Source organism: Lissotriton vulgaris, chromosome 2_1 (genome assembly GCF_964263255.1).
Source record: "Lissotriton vulgaris chromosome 2_1, aLisVul1.2, whole genome shotgun sequence".
In the NCBI taxonomy this organism is placed as follows: domain Eukaryota; kingdom Metazoa; phylum Chordata; class Amphibia; order Caudata; family Salamandridae; genus Lissotriton; species Lissotriton vulgaris.
Window position 1 is genome coordinate 784,037,661 of NC_141687.1, and position 22,371 is coordinate 784,060,031.

The 22,371-nt window shown below is 46.2% G+C and overlaps 1 protein-coding gene across 1 annotated transcript in view; it reads left to right on the top strand.

Moving 5' to 3' along the window:
• Positions 1-22,371, top strand: part of RAPGEF4 (Rap guanine nucleotide exchange factor 4) — a 1,206,373-nt gene that overhangs the window by 1,045,429 nt on the left and 138,573 nt on the right. Inside the window, exon 27 of the mRNA XM_086956142.1 lies at positions 10,121-10,171. Coding sequence (XP_086812268.1) covers positions 10,121-10,171 — 51 coding nt within the window. The remainder of the gene's footprint in view (positions 1-10,120; positions 10,172-22,371) is intronic.

Genomic DNA, 22,371 nt, shown 5'->3' on the forward strand with positions numbered 1-22,371 from the left:
TCTATGGTCCAATCAGAGCACGCTTTTGCTGAACCCAGCCCTGCTTCCCCTGTAGTTGCCAACCCCACTATAAATCCACACCTGGATCTTCATTGTGTATACCTCAATACTCGATCTCTTGTAAAACACCAACTTGACATCTTTATGTTACTCTCTTCAGACAAACCTGATATACTATTGGTAACCGAAACGTGGCTAACTCAGGACTCATTACCTGATATTTTAGCAGCTCTCCCTTCAGATTACTATATTTTATTGGCAAACCGCCCCCTGGGTAAACCGGGAGGCGGGGTGGCAGCTATTATTCACAAAAACCATAAGTTCGTCGCTCTATCCCCCCTTGTCCTCCCGGAGGTCGAGAAAATAGTTATTTAACTTGACACAGATACAGGCTCGCTGGCATTAGTGCTGATCTATCGTCCCCTCAAACTATGCTCACTTTTCCCACCTCCTTGGGTGAGCAGATGGCCTCGTTAGTGGTCAATTTCGATAAAGTCCTCCTAATCTGGGACCTGAATTACTGGTTTAACAACACCCCAGGTGGTCCGCAGGCGGCCAAACTTTCTGAGTTTCTTCTAAACCTCAACCTGGTCCAACATTTATATTCTCCCACCCACGAAAAAGGACACATTCTGGATCAAGTATGGTCCCATAATCTTCTACTCTCAACACCTACCATCGCGCCCTGCTTATGGTCTGACCATTACTTGATTCAGTTCATAACTACTATTAACGGCTATATAAAGCATCCACCTCAGGTGGGGGAAGTGTCCAGGAAATGGAAATCTTTAAATACACAGGACTTTGTTGACACTCTGGAAAACACCTTACCTACTTTGTGTCCGGATGTCGACAATATGGTAGAAAAATCACGTACTGGCTATGAGCGGCCAGTGATATTCACGCCCCTCCTGTTAAATTCTCCCGCACACGTTGTGTGGATGCCCACAAATGGTTCACCTCCGATCTTAAAAAACGAAAACTTGAATTGCGCCAAAAAGAAAGGAAATGGAGATCAAATTACATCATGAAAGATAAGGAGGAATTTTCCAAAGCTCATAGGTAATATAAAAAAACTATTTTAAATAGCAAAGCGGCATATTTTTCTACAAAAATATTAAATTCTCAAAATAAATCAAAAGATATCGTCAAAATAGTGAACGATCTTTGTAATAGTGAGAGAACAGCTCCCATTTTGACCCCTACTCAGGAGCTCTGTAATTCAGTGAATAACTTCTTTATAGATAAAATCCTGGCTATTAAAAACAGCATCTCTAACTCCACTACTTTGGAACCTCTGGATGACATCAGCAACAATAATCTTACTCTTGATGTCCTTCCTCCAATCGACTCTAAAATATTCTTGGAGTTGCTGTCTCGGGTCAACTCTGGGTCGCCCAATGATAGCTTTCCACCACACATTATGAAAGAGGTCTTTTCTGCAATACCCCAGAGCATACTTCCCCTCCTCAACGAATCCTTAACGCAAGGCAAAGTTCCCTGCGCCTTCAAAAACGCAATGGACGTCCCCCTCATAAAAAAGTCTGAGGCTGACCTCTTGGACCCGTCCAATTATCGACCTATTTCCCTTCTCCCTTTTATGCCAACATTTTGGAGGCTCACGTATCGAGATGTCTCTCGAATTTCATTGAACACTCCGATTACCTGGAACCCAATCAAGCTGGATTCCGCCAGTCACACTCAACGGAAGCAGTGATTCTTGCAGTTCAGGATACCATTAGAATAAATGCGGACAGGGGCATCCACCAAGCCCTGGTGGTCTTAGATCTGTCGGCTGCGTTCGACACGGTCGATCATAACATACTTTTGAACTGTGTCGAAAAAGCTGGTCTTAGGGGACCCGCACTCAACTGGATAGCGTGCTTAATTTCCGACGCAATCAGTCAGTCAGGCTAGGAACTTTTACCGCCCGAGACTGTCCTCCCTCTGTGGGGTCCCTCAGGGATCATCACTGTCGCCCCTACTATTCAACCTATACCTCAGACCCCTGATACACTCCCTAAAAAATCATAAGATCACCATTTTTAATTATGCGGATGATCTGCAGCTGATAATTCCACTGAATTCTCTAGACACAGCTGCAGAATGCCAGGCTACTATGACTCACATCCGGAGTTGGATGGACTTGAATCACCGGATATGGGTTCCCCCCCCACCGCTTCCCCTTCAGTCAAAAGCTTAGGGGTCATCCTAAATTCTGACTTATCACTTAAAGGACAGGTGGAAGCTATTGTATCCTCTAGTTTCTTCCAACTTCGGAAAATTAAGAAAATTGCCCACCTGTTAACTCACTCCGCACTCATACGTGTAGTGCTAGCCCTGGTACTTTCGCGTCTCGATTTTTCTAATGCTGTATAGCTCGGCCTGCCATCAGGTCTGCTAAAACGACTCCAGATAGTCCAAAACCAGGCGGCAAGACTCATCTGGAAATAACCCAATTGGCAGTCTGCCAGACTGGGATTGTCAAAACTACACTGGCTACCGATGGCCCAAAGGGTCGCTTTCAAGACGGGCTGCATAGTTTTTAAAGCACTGCAGGGAAATGGCCCCAGATTTGTCAAAAATATGATTAACAATAGTTACTTACCTGTAATCTGTGGTTCTCCAGTATTGGTGTCTTTCATAGATTCACATGCCTGAATCATTCCCCGTCGTCGGAGTGGGAGTCCCACGGTACATAAAAAAGCAGTAATATGCCATAATTACATTGGAAAAAACACTAATTCCCAACCAGGAAGTAAAGTAGCCCAAGCTACCATAGAAAAAACTTCCACCCTCGTGACTATCCTAGTCATTATGTATAGTCCAAAGTCCAGCCAATCAGGCACCAGTACCCACCAGAACCTTCTCCCCAGAGGCTCAGGCTCTCAGATTTTCTCGCAGGAGTGTAGGTAAAACCCTTATAGCCTAAAAGCCTCTGAGGGGAGGTGGGCGGGTTGCATGTGCATCTATGAAAGACACCAATACTGGAGAACCACAGATTACAGGTAAGTAACTATTGTTCTTCTCCAGTATTAGGGGTGTCTTTCATAGATTCACATGCCTGAATCAGAGTAGCTAGCAGTACATATCCTTGCTTGTCAGCAAGTAACGCATATAACAATGCAAAGTGAAAATACACATATCGTATTAAGCATAACATAATGCAATTATGGAATATGTGTGAACAGAATATAAGAAGCGTCTGATAGCAGAAACAAGGAGGTGGGAAAACAGAGGATCACCTTAGTGAAACAGATTCCGTAGAACAGCTCGACCCACAGAAGTATCAGCCTCGCTGATCGATTCTAGACAGTAATGTCTGGTAAAGGTATGGCGACTAGCCCAAGTAGCCGCTTTGCAGATCTGCTGAAGAGGGACTCCAGCAAATAAGGCTGAAGATGAAGAGACCGCTCTTGTAGAGTGCGCTCTGGGCGCTGACAGTAAATGTCTCCCAGCCTGTGCATAGCAAAAGGCAATGGCAGCAGAGATCTATCTTGAAATAGTCTGTTTTGAAACTGCCTGCCCCTTACGAATAGCACCGTAGGTAATGAACAACTGGTCAGAAGTGCGTAGAGTAGATGTTCGTTGTAGGTAGAATTTAAGACATCTTTTAATGTCAAGCGAGTGTAAGGCTCTTTCCGCAGGTGTTTGCGGGTCTGGAAAGAACGACTTAAGAGCAATAGGTTCGTTGAGATGGAAATCTGAAGGTCCTTTCGGAATGTATTTTGGATTTGTGCGAAGTATCACAGAGCCACTTGTGAATTGCAGGAAAGGATGGTGCACAGTGAACGCTTGGATATCACTAACCCTCCTGGAGAATGTTAAAGCTAAGAGCAGTGATACTTTCCACAAAAGGTACTTCAAGTCGGCCTTGTGGATGGGCTCGAATGGGTGACGCATGAGTTGAGCTAGGACCACATTTAGATGCCACGAAGGAGGCGGACGGCGTACAGGAGGGAACATTCTAAAGAGGCCTCTGAAGAATTGTTGGATGATCCTTGCTGAGTACAGAGAATTGGTCCCATCCTGTCGATATCTGGATATTGCAGCCAGAAACACCTTTAAGGTAGCATGAGACAGACCTGTTCGTGCTAACTGCAGGAAAAAAGGAAGAATTTCCTCAGGTTTTGCTGAAAAAGGGTGAACCCCTGCTGAACGGCACCAGATGCAGAAGCGCTTCCATTTCAGACTGTATGTCTTGATGGTAGCAGGCGCTCTAGCCTTGGCCAACACCTCTTTACAGTCCTCCGGGATGTTTAGGTGTGCGAACTCACGGTGTTCAGGAGCCAGGCCGCTAATCTCAGAGATGCTGGGTCCGGATGGAAGACTTGTCCTTCCTGAATGCTGAGCAAGTTCGGGATTGGATGTAACTGAATTGGCTTGCGCTCTGACAGTAGGAGGAGCTCTATAAACCAATATTGGTGCGGCCATCTGGGCGCAATCAGGATGAGTCGGCAAGGTTCCTTCTTCATCTTCCGCAGAACCTTGGGGAGTAGTGGAATCGGTGGGAAAGCGTACGCAAACATTCGAGACCAATTGATGTTGAACGCATTCCCCAGTGAGTTCTTGTGGGGATGCCAGCTTGCGAAGCTTTGGCATTTGCTGTTGGTCCTTGTCGCAAATAGATCTAGGTCTGGCCAACCCCACAGATGAAATATGTGTTCCACTGTCTCCTGGTGAAGCTCCCATTCGTGGGTGGTGACCGTTGTTCTGCTGAGCGCGTTCGCGAGGAAGTTTTCTGTCCCTGGAACATGCACTGCTTGCAGATTCACATTGTGGTGAAGAGCCCATGTCCATAATTCCTGCGCCTCTTGAGACAGGAGAAGAGATCGTGTTCCTCCCTGTTTGTTGACGTAGTGCATGCTTGTTGTGTTGTCTGTTCGTATCAACACATTGGCATCCTGAATGATGGCACAAAACGCCTTGAGTGCAAGAAAAATGGCTCTCAGTTCTAAACGGTTGATGTGCCACCGTTTTTGCTGCGCAGTCCATTTGCCGCTGATCGTGAGGCCTTGTAGATGAGCCCCCCAGCCCTCGAAGGACGCATCTATAGTGATGGTTAGACTCGGTGCTTCTTGAAGGAACGCGCACCCCTGTCTCAGATGACTCATCTGTGTCCACCAGAGAAGAGATTTCTTCATGAGTGGTGTGATTTGAATGAGGTCCTCGAAAGTGTAAGAACCTGTTGCCATTGTAAGGTCAGTTCCTCCTGAAGCGGCCTCATTCGGAGCCGGCAATTTGGAAGTAATGGAATACATGCTGATGCCATCCCTAGAAAAGACTTGTACAGTCGGACTGAAGCTGACTTTCTTTGCATCAGATCTTGTGCTAGTCGACTTATTTTTACCTGTCTCTCTTTTGAGACGAAAGCTCTGAGTTTTTGAGTGTCTAGAGTCGCTCCTAAGAAAGCCCTTCTTTGAGACGATTGCATTTGGGATTTACTGAAGTTGATTGTCAGGCCTAGAGACTGAAATAGGTGCAGACACTGTTGTAGGTGTCGATGAACGGTTTCGTGAGAACTGGCCTTTATAAGGCAGTCGTCTAGGTATGGGAAAATTTGTATTCACCCCACCCTGAGGTGTTCAGCCACTGGAGCTAAAACTTTCGTAAATACTCTTGGAGCTGACCGTAAACCAAAGGGAAGGACCTTGAATTGGTAGTCCCTGCCAGCAACCCTGAAGCGAAGGAATTTTCTGTGACGAGGTAGAATGGGGATGTGGAAATATGCATCCTGGAGATCTAAGGTGACCATGCAATCTCCTGCTGCTAGAAGATGTAATATCTCCTGAAGTGACAACATTCGGAATGTCAATTTCTTTAGATATTTGTTCAGAGCGCGAAGATCGAGGATCGGGCGCCACTCCCCGTTCTTCTTCTTGACCAGGAAGAACCTGGAGTAAAACCCCATTCCTCTCATCTTCTGTGGAACGCTCTTGATCGCTCCTTTTTGTATCATCACCTTGATTTGGGCAAACAGCTCCTTCAGATGAGCTGGAGGTGGTCCTTTTGGCGGAATATTTGGAGGGAATTTTTCGAATTCTAGGGCATGGCCCCTGGCCACAATATCCAGGACCCATTTGTCTGTTGTTATTGACTGCCAGTTGGAGTAAAAGTTTGATATTCTTCCGCCAAGTTTTTTGTGAGGGTGGAGAAATGGTGGTGGCAGGTGAAAAGACTCATTGGCGCTTGTCTTTGCCGCGGTAGTTTGTCTTACCCCTGTTCTGGGTGTAGGTTGATCTTTTCTGCCCATAAGACTAGTAGCGCTGTGTCTGATAGCGCTGGTTACTTTGTCTGTATGTGGATTGTTGTTGGTATCCACCTCTATTGGAGGACGTCCCTCGTCCTCTCGCTCCTCAAAAGGGCGGCTTGCGGAATTGCAGGGTGCCCAAGGATCTTGCTGTTTCAGTATCCTTTTTAATTGTTTGTAATGCTTCGTCTACTTTGGGACCAAATAAATATTCGCCATCGAATGGCATGTCTAGAACCCTGTTCTGGACTTCTTGCCTGAAAGAAGTTGAATGTAACCACCCTTGTCTGCGCAGGACAGCAGCTCCTGCTAACTGTCGAAATCCTGTAGATGCAACATCTATAGCTGAATCGATAATCTCTTCATAGATTCTTTGACCTTCTTGAAGAATTTGAAGTGCTTCAGCTTTGGATTGCTCAGGGAGGAGATCGATAAATGGTGCGATGTCAGACCACATTTGGCGGTCGTACCGCCCCAAAATGGCCAATGCATTGGCAGCACGAACGATTGTTGCAGCCATGGTTGAAACACGCTTTCCGATTGAGTCTAGGTGTCTGCCATCTCTGTCCGGCTGTGCCGTAACTGCAGAGGATGGATTTCTGGCCTTCTTCTGGGCAGCCTGGACAATTACTCAGTCGAGCTTTGGATGTCCGATCAGACATGCAGGCGATTTTTCAGGAGCTTTATACTTTTTATCTATGCGTGGCAAGACCGGAGGAATGGAGGCCGGCGTTGACATCACCTTAATACCTTCCTGCCAGATGAAATCAATGATGGGTATTGTTTTTATCTGTTGTCTGGGCTGATCCTTGAAATCGTACAAATCTTGCTCCGTCTGTTCCATTTGTATATGAAAGCGTTTGGTTGCACGCTCCATTAGTAAATGAAAACTAGCCACATCCACCGGAGGGGAGGCCGACGTAGTCTGAGGAGATGTTGAAGGAGATTGTACTTGTTAGTCATCCCACTCCGACAAATCGTCCACTTCTCCTTCTTCTCTCTCTTCATCCTCCGAAGACTGCGGAGCTCCTTCTTGAGTAGGTTGTGGTTGTGAAGACGGACGCACCAGTGGAAGCACGGGTGGGGGTGCTTCAGAAGTTGAAGTTGTCGGCCCAGAACCCGCTGACTCAGATGGTGGGAACCTTCTATAGTAATCGTCCAACATATACTGTAAGTTGGATAGCAAAGCCATAGGCACTGAGCAACAGGGTTCTCTGCCACTGGTGTCAATATATGAACAGGAGATTGAGAAGCATCATTTTCTTCTTCTTGAAGTTTGATATGCAACTCCGATGGGCTAGTTGCTTGTCCAAATGTATTCTGGACCATCTCATCCTCACTTTCAGTGTCCAAAAGTTGGTCTGGCACTTCAGAAGACACCTTTTGAGGTGAAATACGAAGGGGTGAAAACTGCATCGCTGTTTCACTCTTTTGCCTCGATGCTTGTTGTGGTGTTAGAAACACCGTCGACGGAGACCAAACCTGTATTGCCGTGCACGATGATAATTGCGGCGTCGACGGAGGATTCCCATCCGATGGTTTCGTCGCCGATGAGGCATCCTTCGTCGACGGGACACTCTTCGTCGACGGGACACTTTTAGTCGACGGGACACTCGTCGTCGATGGGACGCTCTTCGTCAACGGAACACTCTTCTTCGACAGGACACCCTTCGTCGACGAGGCACTCTTCATCGACGGGACACTCTTCGTCGACGGGGCACTCTTCGTCGAGGGGTCACTCTTCGTCGACGGCGCTACCTTCGTCGACGGATCAATCTTCGTCGACGGCATTACCTTCGTAGACGGTGTGAAACCCGTCGACGAGCTCATCGACGATTTATTTTTCGTCGGCGGTAAAGCCTTCAGAGGAGTCGACGACGAGGCGTCAACGACGCACGTCGACGGTACAGGCTTCACAGAGACAAATACCATAGTTGGAGAGGACATCGACGATGACATAATCATACGAGGTTTAGGTGAGGAAAAAGTTACCATCAATGTCACTGTAGTCGCCGCTCTCGTCGACGAGGAGGTTGAAGTGGACATCGCCGTCAGAGGAGATGAGGTCTGTGGTAACTTCCTCTCAGATGATAGAGGAATCTTGATGGTGATTCCCTTTTTAGGGTCAGAAGTGCTCTCCATGCCTTTGCTTGAGGGGACAGCCTTGGATGTTGAAGGCTTATCCAGTCCCTTTGGAGGTGGTTGTTTTTTAGTCACCTTTGCCTTAGGTGTTGACATTTTTTCAGGCGCAGGCCTCTTCCTAGAGGTTGCAGTTGAACCAGAGGCAATGCTGCCCACCTCAGAAGCAGGATTAGAAGAATCCTTTAGCCTTTTCAACCACAAAAGTAAACGACCCTCTCTATCCCTGAGAGTCTTTTGAGGCATGGTCCTGCAGATCTTACAGTCAGAGGCCTGATGATCTGGGTATAGGCAATAGATACACTTTTTGTGTGAATCTTTCTCAAAAAGCCGAAGCTTACCACAACAATCACAGGCTCTGAAGAGAGACTTCTTAGAAGACATCCTGGAAAGTAGTTCAAATTGAAGTTAAAGTTGAGAAAACTGAGCAGAGCTCAGGGAGACTCCCTTTCACACGACGTGCGGTAGAAAATCTGAGAGACTGAGCCTCTGGGGAGAAGGTTCTGGTGGCTGCTGGCGCCTGATTGGCTGGACTTTGGACTATACATAATGACTAGGATAGTCACGAGGGTGGAAGTTTTTTCGATGGTAGCTTGGGCTACTTTACTTCCTAGTTGGGATTTAGTGTTTTTTCCAATGTAATTATGGCATATTACTGCTTTTGTATGTACCATGGGACTCCCACTCCGACGACAGGGAATGATTCAGGCATGTGAATCTATGAAAGACACCCCTAATACTGGAGAACTATAAACCTCAGCGCAACTTACGCTCTGCTCAACTTCACTATGGCCTAGATGTATCAAGCTGTTTGCGAATCGCAAAGGCCGAAATTCGCAGAATCGCAAACGGTCTATTTGCATGTTTTGGCATGCATCAAACATTCGCAAATTAAGGAATCGCAAAAATTTGCGATTCCTTAAATGCTATGTATGTAGCATTTTTCAATTGTGAATTTTGGTTAAGAAATCGCAAATTAACACCAACTTGTAGTTGATGTTAATTTGGGAATTCTTTTAAAAATGCACAATTTGGCATTTTTGAAGGTGGCTTGTGACGCACACACATGCCCTTAGGGCATGTATGTGCGCCATATGCACACACATGTACATTTCAGGGGTGCAGAAGGGTGTCCTTGAGACACCCCTGCACCCTTGAAATTGTTCTCAATTTGCGATTAGCAAATTGAGATTAATTTCACAATCATTCCTATGGGTCTCCTAGCCCATAGGAATGAATGGGAAATTATTCCTTAATTGCGAATTCGCAAATTGCGAATTCGCAAATAAGGAAGATTAGGAAATCGCTAAAAAATAGTTTTTTTTTACATACATCCCATTTTGCGATTTCTAAATAGCGATTCCTTAAAAATCGCTATTTAGAAATCGCAATATGGAATCTTGATACATCTGCCCCTTAGTAACTACGCCATTGTTTAAACGGAAACGGCAAGGAGGTAGCTCTTTCTCCTATTTGGCCGCCACTTTCTGGAACACCCTCCCCTTGTCATTCAGTAGTTGCAACAAATTTTTAGTCTTAGGAAGGCCTTGAAGACGTGGCTGTTTGAGCAAGCATATGTCTAGGGATTTAGGTTTACTTTTCTCTGCATTAGCGCCATGAAGCCTACGGGTGTACGTGCGCTCTATAAATAGTTATTAACATAACATAACATAACATAAATATGTCTTGCATATGGAATCAACCCTTAATGACTATTCTTTTCTATTACAGAAACTTCCAAGCAAGTTTAAAAAGATATATGCAGAATTTGAAAGTTTAATGGTAAGTGATAGTCCATAAGTAATAAATGCACATCTGTTTCACTTAATCTCATAGTATTTTTAGGTGTGGCATAGGGTTCACTGACAAAGTGTTGAAAGCCCAAATATCATGGGACATAAATATTGAGTCAAAAATATCTAACACTAAAATATTGTTATACTATACTTATAATGTAATTGAAAAAATATTGAAATTCAAACATAATTATACACTAATACCCAAGAAACAAATATATATATATATATAATTAATAAACACTATTAATATTTAACAATAATATAATTAAATATATATAAACTATATATGAATGTTATACTTCTTTTTATCCAAATTATATATATATACATATATATATATATATATATATATATATATATATATATATATATATATATATATATATATATATATATATATATATATATATATATATATATATGCATCTTTATTTAAACTTATATCATTTAAATCTGTTATTAAATAATAATTGTAATATATATATTATCATTTACACATTTTTGGTCAACTTAAAAAATATATATATATATATATAAATATATGCAATAAATTGACATTAACAAGTAAATTGGAAATTATTTTAAAAGCAAACAATTTATTTACACCTAAAATAGTAAACAATATAAAAAATTACATTATAATAAAACTATATTAAAAATTACAGAAATACTAAATATAAAATTATTTTAAGTACACAAAAACATCATAATATCATAAATTTAAACAATAAAAACAGAAATATAAAATGGTATAACTAATACATTTACTCTTCCCACTCCAATATCCGCAACAGTAGGGGAAAAGTTAGAAGCAGAAACTGTAACCTTTACTATTCCCACCCTAGTCTGTGTAACAGCAGTGAAAGAGTTGCACTCAGTAGGGGTAAGCGTTACTATTCGCACTCCTGTCAATACAACAGTAGAGAAAGGGTTGGTCTCAGGAGAAATACCAATTTACTATTACCACTCCAGTTTGTAAATCAGTAGGGAAAGCGTTGGACTCAGGAGCGTTACAAATTATTGTTCCCACTCCAGTCTGTGCAACAGTAGGGAAAAGCATTGGACTCAGTTTTGGTGAAACGTACTATTCCCACTTAGTCTGTGCAACCGTAGGGAAAGTCTTGGGACTCAGGAGGGGTAACATTTACTATTCCCACTCCAATCTGTGCAACAGTAGAGAGAGTGTTGATTGCGTAGGGGTAACATTAACTATTCCCATTCCAGCCTGTGCAACAGTAGGGAAAGCATCTGACTCAGGAAAATTATATTAATGACTTCTTTCATTAATTGATTATCAATTAAACAATTAATAATAAATAACAAATAATAACATGATTATAGTTAATTACCTTCTCATCCTTTATCCCTACAAAGAAAACACACATCTAATATATAATTCAAATAATAAAATATTTACGTGATTTACTTATTTATCAATAAAACAATTAACTAATAATAAATTCATAATATTTGATTAATTTCCCACCTTTTACGACCACAGGATCAACAACCTGCACCTGATCTATAACTTCAATATTATCTTAATTACACTATTTACATATTTGATTATGTACACAATTTACTTCTCGCTACCCCTGCTAACTCCACAACTTGCTATGGCACTAAAAATAACAATAAACTAATCAATTAAATTTAAAAACAACAAAAAATGTACCAAAATATATATAAAAACACATTAACAATAATTACAAAAACGTAACATATACAATTAAAATATATACTAAAATACATAAAAATAATTAAAAAACGATATTATGAACAATTCTATTTTTGTAAATGATATCAACAACATAGATATTTTTAACATTGATATTAACAATATAGATATTGATAACATCAATATTATTTACTTTAAAATCAATATTCTTGTCCACGAAATTCTTGCACATGATATTTTTGCATCACAATATTCCAAATTCTATATTTCTGCCTCTTGATACTTTATTTTCGATATTTTGTCTGAATACCGTGGCTTAGAGCGAACTTTCACTGTCTTGCCAGCCTCGTGTAATAACATGAAATCATAAAACATAAATGCATATATACACACACTGCGATCTGGTCTGATCAACTGTCATTCACCTTTTGCGTCCACCCACCCCAGCATATGTAAATGTAAATGTAAATGTAAATGTAAGGTGTTTTGTAGCGCGCTCAATTACTACCGGAGTATCCTGGCGCGAATGACCGCTGGGGAACCCGTCCTGGCTTTCCCTGTGAGATGGTCCCTTGCTGGGTATCTCCAAGGTGAAGCCAGGCATCCCCGGCGTCTGTGGGGGGCCGTTGTAGAGATGAGGCAAGCTTAATGCCCAGAGTTACCGAGTGTGATCACTGCCCAAAGTGGGCACCGAGGCGAGAATTACCAGTCCGCTGACCCTGGTCCACGACCCTGCCGCGTCGGGAATCGAACCCTGGTCCCGGGCCGTTCTCAGCCTCCGGGTCTGCCGCCTCTAACCAGTGAGCCACACCTCTCTACAATATATAGCACCATTACTCCATTTTGCCACAATCAGACGGAATTGCTTTGCAAATGCGTGTTATAGAATGCTGCACATTTTAGTTTGTTTCTGACTGAAATAAAATGCATACTTGCCAAAATGAAAATGGATGAAATCACCCATTTTTATGCTTCACTGTAGGTTTACGGTTACTTTGTGTTTTCCAAGTATAATAGCCCTTGCATTCTGTGGCACCAATCATGAAGGATGCTAGATTTTGTGTGTGCCCCATGATGTATTTTGTGTTTATTTTTATCCCCTTAGCATTATGATTGTTTAGCATTGTCTACTACACTGAATAGAAGGCTAATGGGATACATGTGAAATGAGTTCCTTTGTTCTGTTCTTAGTTTTTGAAGATATTTCCATGTTTACCGCTGATAAGTATAATGAAGCAGTCTTTCAGTACATTCATATGACTGTAACTCACTTAATCACGCTTCACTTTCAGTTGCCATAGCTGATGTTGACGTTCATCTGCCACCATAGTTTACTTTTTATTCAATTAAAAGGGATGGTATCTGGATTTGGGTGCTTTAATTAAAAAAATGCTCAAACAGTTTTCTTGCAACAACACAAACATGCCATGCACTCCACACCACTGTATTCAAGCAAGCCGGGCTGTCTGAACTGGGGTGGTGTGGAGTGCAAAAAAACGATGGATTTAGGCCCAGATCTCTGTACTGGGGTGAATGTATGACATTGTTCTGCATTCTCTCCATCAACTGTGGTTTTTGAATTGGTTTAAAAGAGAGCCTGATTCTTATACTTTAAAAATATCTGTTCTCCATTTTTGGTTTCCATAATGGATGTCTCTCTTCAGCCTTTGGAGTGTCAGTAAATGATTCTCAACCTCGTCTGCAGCCTGTTACCCTTGCATGCATTGGAGATGCTTCACCGCAGCATTTACTGAAAAAAGTGCTAACGCACCAATGTGTTAAACTGTGTTTTTTTTGGTTGGAAAACCAAGTCAGAGGGTGTTTAAGGGTGATTTCCGTTAAAGTGCAGGTTGAGGTCACATCCTATCCTCTTAATGAGGCCATGCAAGGTGGTATGTAGATTTTGGAAACAAGACTACACAACTGAGTGCCTCATGATATACATTTTAAACCTGAAAATTAACGTTTTATTTACGATAATAGCAATGTAATTTAATTTCATGAGGATTGCTTAAAATATTGCAAAGTCAAAAAGGGTTAAATATCTATTAAAGGGCCATATTTGAATAATGTAGGGGGAGCACTGTGTTATAGTTATTTTTTATGTTACCTTTAAATATTTATTTTGCCTGCACTTCGGGGGCCTAGTTAGATGGGGATTTATTTTCTGTCTCTTTTTTAAAGTTATAAATTTGTTTAGGTGACATTGCGACATTGTAGCTTGCGATTTGAGTGCTTGGTTAACTGGTTATTTCATCTTGTCTCTTTCACAATATTAATAATAGTAATAATATTATTATGCATGACACAGGTAAAAAGGCAACATCTGAAAGAGACACATTAGTGATAAATTCCTTACCTTAGAATATCCCCAGGCGTCAGACTGGATCCGGAAAGTTTTTTTGTCTGCAGTACCCCTGCGCGTCGGTAGGCGTCGTCATACGGCTCCGTGAACGTCGCTGGCATCCTAGTCGCCGAGATGAAGTTGCTGGAGCTACTTAGACGTGCCCACGCACGCTGAAGTCAGTTCTTTCTTTTTCCGCGCCAGCAAGCACAGATCCGGCAAGAGCGGTACCCCCCCATCACTTTTTGACAGAGTTTTTTTGGACTTTTTGTCTCTGTTTTCAAGTATATAATCAATCTACAGGTGCACTGGGATGCCCGGTTTTAAGTCCTGTGCGGCCTGTCCCCCCACGATGTCGGTGACTGACCCGCACCGTGAGTGTCTCTACTGCCTGGGGCGCGACCACGACTCCGAGTCGTGCCCCCACTGCCGGGCCATGGCTCCGAAAACTTTACAGGAGCAGTCCCGAAAAAGGCTGGAGGCCCGGGAGTCGGTTCCACGCCGTTCACGGTCCCGAGGAAAGTCGAGGTACCGGCCGCCGAGCCATCACCATCACTTGAAGTTCAAAAAAGCATGGAGGCAGCACCAGGGATGGGGTCACAGATCAGCCAATGTATTCTATTTCAATATTCTTTATTCTTCTTTATATATTCAAATAGGACAACAGCCAATGTGTTTCGTTCCTATAATTGAGGCTATGATAAGCCACTAGTGTCAAGGTCGAAGACAGCCTACACCCGACACAGTGCCCATATCCACGATACGGAAATGGAGCACCATTTCCGTATCGTGGATACGGGCGCTGTTTCGGGTGCAAGGGTAAATTTGTATCCGCAATTTGAAGCACACACTTTTCTGCCCTGATGTAGTTCCCATAATAAGAACAAAACGCGTTGGCTGTTGTCCTATTTGAATATATAAAAAAGAATAAAGAATATTGAAATATAATACATTGGCTGATCTGTGACTCCATCCCTGGTGCTGCCTCCATGCTTTTTTGAAATTTTGTCTCTGGATATCCAGTGGGATCTAATCGCAGCAGGTCTCTGAGCCTATTGGCACAGGACTTGATACTTTTGGGACTGTAAGATTGAGCTGCTCAACATTTGGTCAGCTGTGGGGTGTTTAGTTTAACCATCACTTGAAGTCTTCGCACCCGGAGTCAGGTAAGGCGAAGCATAAGAAGTAGTTCCCCTAGCCAGTCACGCAATGCAGCTAAAGGTGCAGGAGGCACTGCCCCTGCCGTTCTTGCAGAGCCTACGCAGTTGCCGATGGCCTACCCGCCCTTTCCGGGTCCATCGGCGACTCCCGCCCAGCTTCAGGAGTTCCTGTCAGCCATGGGAGGTGTCTTTGGACCGTCCGGCCCGCCGGTGCGAGCCTGGCTGGGGGTCCTCGTTCTTCGATGTCGCCGGCTCTGGCCCCAACGTCGTCAACGACTCCGACGTCGACGCCAAGGGACGCCCGTGGATCCAGACCTGGATCCCCCTCCATGCCGGTTGGGCCTGTGCAACCTCCACCAGCATCGATGTCGCCGACGCCGGCTGCAAACCCACCCGACACCGTCCCCGGTTCCCTCCCAGGCCTGGGACAGATGCTGCAAGGGGTCAACCGACGCCGATTCCAACGTTGTTTGGGAATTTCTTTCCTTTTGTCCATCCACCTCCGTATGTTCGACCTGTTCCACAGGCTATGGAGGACAGGGAGGACTGCGAGGGGTCTGAGGACTCTTTCGCAGCCCAATGCGAGTTAGACCCGGACTGTGATGAGGATCCTGGGGTTGCAGGTGACCAGGAGTATGCTCCGGGACCTGGTGCACTGTCTCCTTATATGGCTACGAAGGAGGGTGGATCACATTCTATGGTGTTGCATAGGGCAGCCGAGGCTCTCCACCTCGATCTCCCTACCGTGGAGGTCAGGACTAATCTCCTGACAGAGGTGCTTCGGCCAGCTTCTGCTACTACAGAGCCGCTGCTGCCCTTTAACAACGCACTCTCAGATGTTCTTTTGGGCACCTGGTCCAGGTCCCACACAGGGGCTCCAGTGGACAAGAACGTGGCCCGACGCCATCGCCCGACCCCGGGCGACCCTGTTTTCTTCTCCCAACACCTCACCCCGAGAGCTTGGTTGTCCAAGCCTCTGCGTCCCAAAGCACATTCCCTTCCGCACCTCCGGACAGGGAATCCAAGAATCTGGAGCAATTTGGGAAGAAGATTTTCTCTTCCACCTGTTCAGGCCTGCGGTCTGTGACCACCGTATGTCTCTTGGGTCGTTACTCCCATTCTGTGTGGGATACGGTTGTCCAAGTGCTGCCTCAGTGTCAGGTGGAGGCCCGGACAATTCTTTCCCAAGCTATTGCTGAGGGGAGAGACATAGTCAAGTTCACCATCCGGTGAGGTCTTGACACTGCTGACTTGCTGGGCAGGGCGATTCCAATGACAGTGGCGCTACTCCGTTACGCCTGGCTGAGGACGACTGGCTTTTCTGGGGATGTCCAGAACACATTGATGGACATGCCCTTTGATGGCACTCGCTGTTCGGTGATAAAGCAGACTGCGTGTTGGAACGTTTTAAGGACACACGGGCTACGGCCAAGTCCTTAGGCCTTTCGGTCACATGCACTCCTTCTGCTTCTTCTTTTTGCTCCTTTCGTGGCCAAGGAAGGGGCGCTCAAGCACGTTTGTTTCAAAACCACAATCCTGCGCAGCAACAGTCTCAGCGCAGCCGCTAACGTGGGACCCGCAGAGGTGGGTCACGGGGCCAGCGTGTGGGTCAGTCGATCACCCCTGTGCAGCCGCTGACTCCAAACCTTCCTAGTCTGGTGTTTTAGGCCCACCAGACGCTAGTGGGTGGCAGGATTCGTCATCACCTCCACCACTGGCACACCATCACATCGGACAGGTGGGTTCTGCAACTGGTCCAAAGGAGCTACTCCCTCCCCTTCGAGACTACCCCTTCAGCCATACCACCACAGTACAACTGCATGTCAGGGGATCACTTGACACTTCTCCAGCAGGAAGTTGCGGCCCTCTGGCCAAGGGGGCCATTGAGCGCGGTCCGATGCCAGAAGTAGGTTGTGGTTGTTATTCCCACTACTTTTTGGTTCCAAAGAAGGACAAGGGCCTGCGTCCTATCTTAGACCTTTGGAACGTCAATCGCTTCCTCCAGAAGGAGAAGTTCAAGATGCTCACGCTTGCTCAGGTCTTGTCCTAAACCCGCAAGAATGGTTGGTAGCGTTGGAAATTTATTTTCATATCCCCGTCCTGCCGGCCCACCGACGTTACCTGCGATTCATGGTAGGGCAGGAGCATTTTCAGTTCACCGTGCTCCCCTTCCGCCTTACCAGTGCCCCTCTGGTGTTCACGAAAGTGATGGCGGTGGTCACAGCTCATCGGCGCAGATCAGGGGTTTCAGTCTTCCCCTATCTCGATGACTGGCTGTTGAAGGCGGGCTCGCACAAGGCAGTTGTCTCCCACCCCCAGACTACAGCTTCTGCATTTGCTGGGGTTCTCCATCAACGTGCTGAAGTGGCACCTGATTCCCTCTCAGAAGATCCTCTTCATCGGAGCGGTTCTGGACACTGCGCAGTTTCGGGTCAATCCTCCCGATCAGCGGGTCCGTAACATTCGGACTATGATCTCAATCTTTCGGCCCTTGTCCTGGGTTTTGGTCAGGATGACCATAAGGCTGCTGGGCCTCATGGCCTCCTGCTCACCAACCATGCCAGATGGCATATGAGGGCTCTGCAATGGGACCTGAAGTTCCAGTGGGCGCAGCATCAGGGGAACATGTCCGACTATGTCCAGATCTCAGAGGGCACTGCACAACAATTGCAATGGTGTCTCACGGATCAGCGTTGGGTCAACAGCAGATCCCTCTCCCTTACCCAACCGGAGCACACAGTAGTGAGGGATATGTCCCTCCTGGGATGGAGGGGCCACATGGGAGAGGCGGAGATCAGAGGCCTCTGGTCTCCGGCGGAGTCAAGGCTCCATATCAACGTTCTCGAGCTTTGGGCGATCCTTCTTCCACTGAAGGCATTTCTTCCCTTGGTCGAGGAAAAGGTGCTGCAGGTGTTCACAGACAACACCGCTGCCATGTGGTATTGCAACAAACAAGGTGGGGTGGGGTCGTGGACCCTATGTCGGGAGGCTCTGCACCTCTGGACATGGCTGGAACGTCAAGGCATTTCATTGACGGTTCAACACCTGGCAGGTTCTTTGAACGCCAGGGCAGACAAACTCAGCTGCCGGTGCCTGATGGATCACGAGTGGCATCTTCACTCGGAGGTGGTGCAAGGTCTCTTTCGACAGTGATAAGAGTCTTGGTTAGATCTATTCGCCACAGAAGAGAACGCACAATGTCAGCTGTTCTGCGCGTTGGATTTTCCAAGGTGGCACCCGCTTGGCAACGCTTTTTGACGTGAGTGGAGCTACGGTCTATTGTAAGACTTTCCGCTTATACCACTTCTGCCCAGAGTGCTGAAGAAGATCAGTCGCAACCGGGCCCAAGTCATCCTTGTAGCACTGGACTGGGCTTGAAGAGTTTGCTATCCCGAGCTACTCAGTATGAGCGTAGATCCCCGATCCGACTGCCTCTTCGGGAGGATCTTCTGTCGCAGCAGCAGGGGGCGGTCCTCCACCTGAATCTGTCCAGCCTCCACTTACATGCGTGGAGATTTGAGCGGCGACAGTGGATTCCGTTTGACTTGCCTCCTGAAGTCTATGATATCATTTTGGCAGCCAGGCGTCCCTCAACTAAATCGGTATATGCCTGCAGGTGTAACAAATTTGTGTCATGGTGCACAGCAAAGGCTGTGGATCCCCTTTCTGTCCCTTTTTCAGCGGTCCTTTTGTTCCTTCTTTCTTTGGCCCGGCAGGGCTCTGCTCTGGGCAATATCAAAGGCTACCTTTCTGCGATCTCAGCCTTTCTCAGGCTTCCTGATCAGCTTTCTTTTTTCAAGTCCCCTTTTGTTAATAGATTTCTCAAAGGCATTACACACCTTTTCCCTCCTGTTCGGTTTGTGATGCCACAGTGGGATTTGAATCTGGTACTTAGTTTTTGATGTGCGCTCCCTTTGAGCCGCTCAACAACAGTCCTCTTCATTTGTTGACTTTGAAGACTGCTTTCCTGGTTGCTTTCGCCTCAGCTGGGCATCTGAGTGAGCTCCACGCTCCTTCTTGTAAGCCTCCTTTTCTGTCCGTCCATTTGGATAAGGTTGTGCTTCACACTCGTCCTTCCTTCTTGCCAAAAGTTGTCACTGCTTTTCATATTGGGCAGACTATCACCTTGCCCACTTTCTTTCCGCCTCCGTACTCTTCCAGAGAGGAAGAGAGGCTCCACCATTTGGACCCAAAACATGCGCTCTCCTTTTATCTGAATCGCACACAACAGTTCCGGTGGATGACCAGCTCTTTGTTGGCTTTGTGGGCGCCAAGAAAGGCGGGCTATTCACAAGAGGACTGTCTCCGCTGGGTCGTCTTGTGTATCAAAGCCTGTTTTTCTCTGGCTAAAAAGGAACCTCCGGTGGGGTTGCGCACCTGTTCTACCAGGGCGACAGCAGCTACTAATGCATTGGGACGTGGTGTCCCCCTGCAAGACATCTGTCAGGCAGCCACGTGGGCCTCGCTGCACACTTTCACTAAACATTATTGCCTTGACAGTCAAGTCCGGAGAGATGGCTTCTTTGGCCGTTCTGTTCTCCGTGACTTTCTGCTGTCATCTTTGTTTGCAGACCCTCCACCGGGGTTGGTATTGCTGGGGTATCTATTCTAAGGTAAGGAATCTATCACTAATGTGTCTCTTTCAGATGCAAAAGTTACTACTTGTGTAACAATATATATGTAAGAGACATTAGTTAGTGATATATTCCTTACCACCCCACCCATCCTCCCCGGTCTGTGAACTGATTTCTGGGGTTAAGTTCATCCCTTTCAGGGCCCTAGTTTCAATGCACCAGTGGTCAGTATCTTGCATGGCTCTGCGTTCCTGGCACGGAAAGTCGTGTATAGAACTGACGTCGGCACACGTGGGCGCGTCTAAGTAGCTCCGGCAACATCAGCTCAGCAACTACGACGCCAGCGATGTACGCGGAGCCAAACCACAACACCTATCAACGCACAGGGGTACTGCTGACGAAAAAACTTTCCGGATCCAGCCTGACGCCTGGGGATATTCTAAGGCAAGGAATCTATCACTAACTAATGTCTCTTACAGATATATTGTTACACAATTAGCAACTTGTGTATCAGTGAATGTTTTTGGAATGTAATCATTTTAATTTAATCATATGACTGCCACGTTAAAGTGCAAACAAAACAGGTGATGGACAGAATGTGGATCAATGTCACACATTCACCCCAGTCCAAAGATCTGGGCCCAAATCCATCGTTTTTTTGCACTCCACACCACCCTGGGTTAGACAATGGCGATATGCAAATCAGCTCTGACCCTGTGCCCCATGGGAACAGTCCAGTCCGAACTACAAAAGCCATGTCCTTCCCAGAACGGAATCAAGCATCCGAGGACCGGACCGGTTTCGAGGTAACACCTCTCATCAGCCCGGCTAGCTTGACTCCAGTGGTGTGGAGTGCCTGGGACCCACGTCTGAGCATCCCCAGCGCACTTATGGCGGCAATTGCAAACAAAACAGGTGATGGACAGAATGTGGATCAATGTCACACATTCACCCCAGTCCAAAGATCTGGGCCCAAATCCATTGTTTATTTGCACTCCACACCACCCTGGGTTAGACAATGGCGATATGCAAATCAGCTCTGACCCTGTGCCCCATGGGAACAGTCCAGTCCGAACTACAAAAGCCATGTCCTTCCCAGAACGGAATCAAGCATCCGAGGACCGGACCGGTTTCGAGGTAACACCTCTCATCAGCCCGGCTAGCTTGACTCCAGTGGTGTGGAGTGCCTGGGACCCACGTCTGAGCATCCCCAGCGCACTTATGGCGGCAATTGCAAACAAAACAGGTGATGGACAGAATGTGGATCAATGTCACACATTCACCCCAGTCCAAAGATCTGGGCCCAAATCCATCGTTTTTTTGCACTCCACACCACCCTGGGTTAGACAATGGCGATATGCAAATCAGCTCTGACCCTGTGCCCCATGGGAACAGTCCAGTCCGAACTACAAAAGCCATGTCCTTCCCAGAACGGAATCAAGCATCCGAGGACCGGACCGGTTTCGAGGTAACACCTCTCATCAGCCCGGCTAGCTTGACTCCAGTGGTGTGGAGTGCCTGGGACCCACGTCTGAGCATCCCCAGCGCACTTATGGCGGCAATTGCAAACAAAACAGGTGATGGACAGAATGTGGATCAATGTCACACATTCACCCCAGTCCAAAGATCTGGGCCCAAATCCATCGTTTTTTTGCACTCCACACCACCCTGGGTTAGACAATGGCGATATGCAAACCAGCTCTGACCCTGTGCCCCATGGGAACAGTCCAGTCCGAACTACAAAAGCCATGTCCTTCCCAAAACGGAATCAAGCATCCGAGGACCGGACCGGTTTCGAGGTAACACCTCTCATCAGCCCGGCTAGCTTGACTCCAGTGGTGTGGAGTGCCTGGGACCCACGTCTGAGCATCCCCAGCACACTTATGGCGGCAATTGCAAGCAAAACAGGTGATGGACAGAATGTGGATCAATGTCACACATTCACCCCAGTCCAAAGATCTGGGCCCAAATCCATCGTTTTTTTGCACTCCACACCACACTGGGTTAGACAATGGCGATATGCAAATCAGCTCTGACCATGTGCCCCATGGGAACAGTCCCGTCCGAACTACAAAAGCCATGTCCTTCCCAGAACGGAATCAAGCATCCGAGGACCGGACCGGTTTCGAGGTAACACCTCTCATCAGCCCGGCTAGCTTGACTCCAGTGGTGTGGAGTGCCTGGGACCCACGTCTGAGCATCCCCAGCGCACTTATGGCGGCAATTGCAAACAAAACAGGTGATGGACAGAATGTGGATCAATGTCACACATTCACCCCTGTCCAAAGATCTGGGCCCAAATCCATCGTTTTTTTGCACTCCGCACCACCCTGGGTTAGACAATGGCGATATGCAAATCAGCTCTGACCCTGGAGTCAAGCTAGCCGGGCTGATGAGAGGTGTTACCTCGAAACCGGTCCGGTCCTC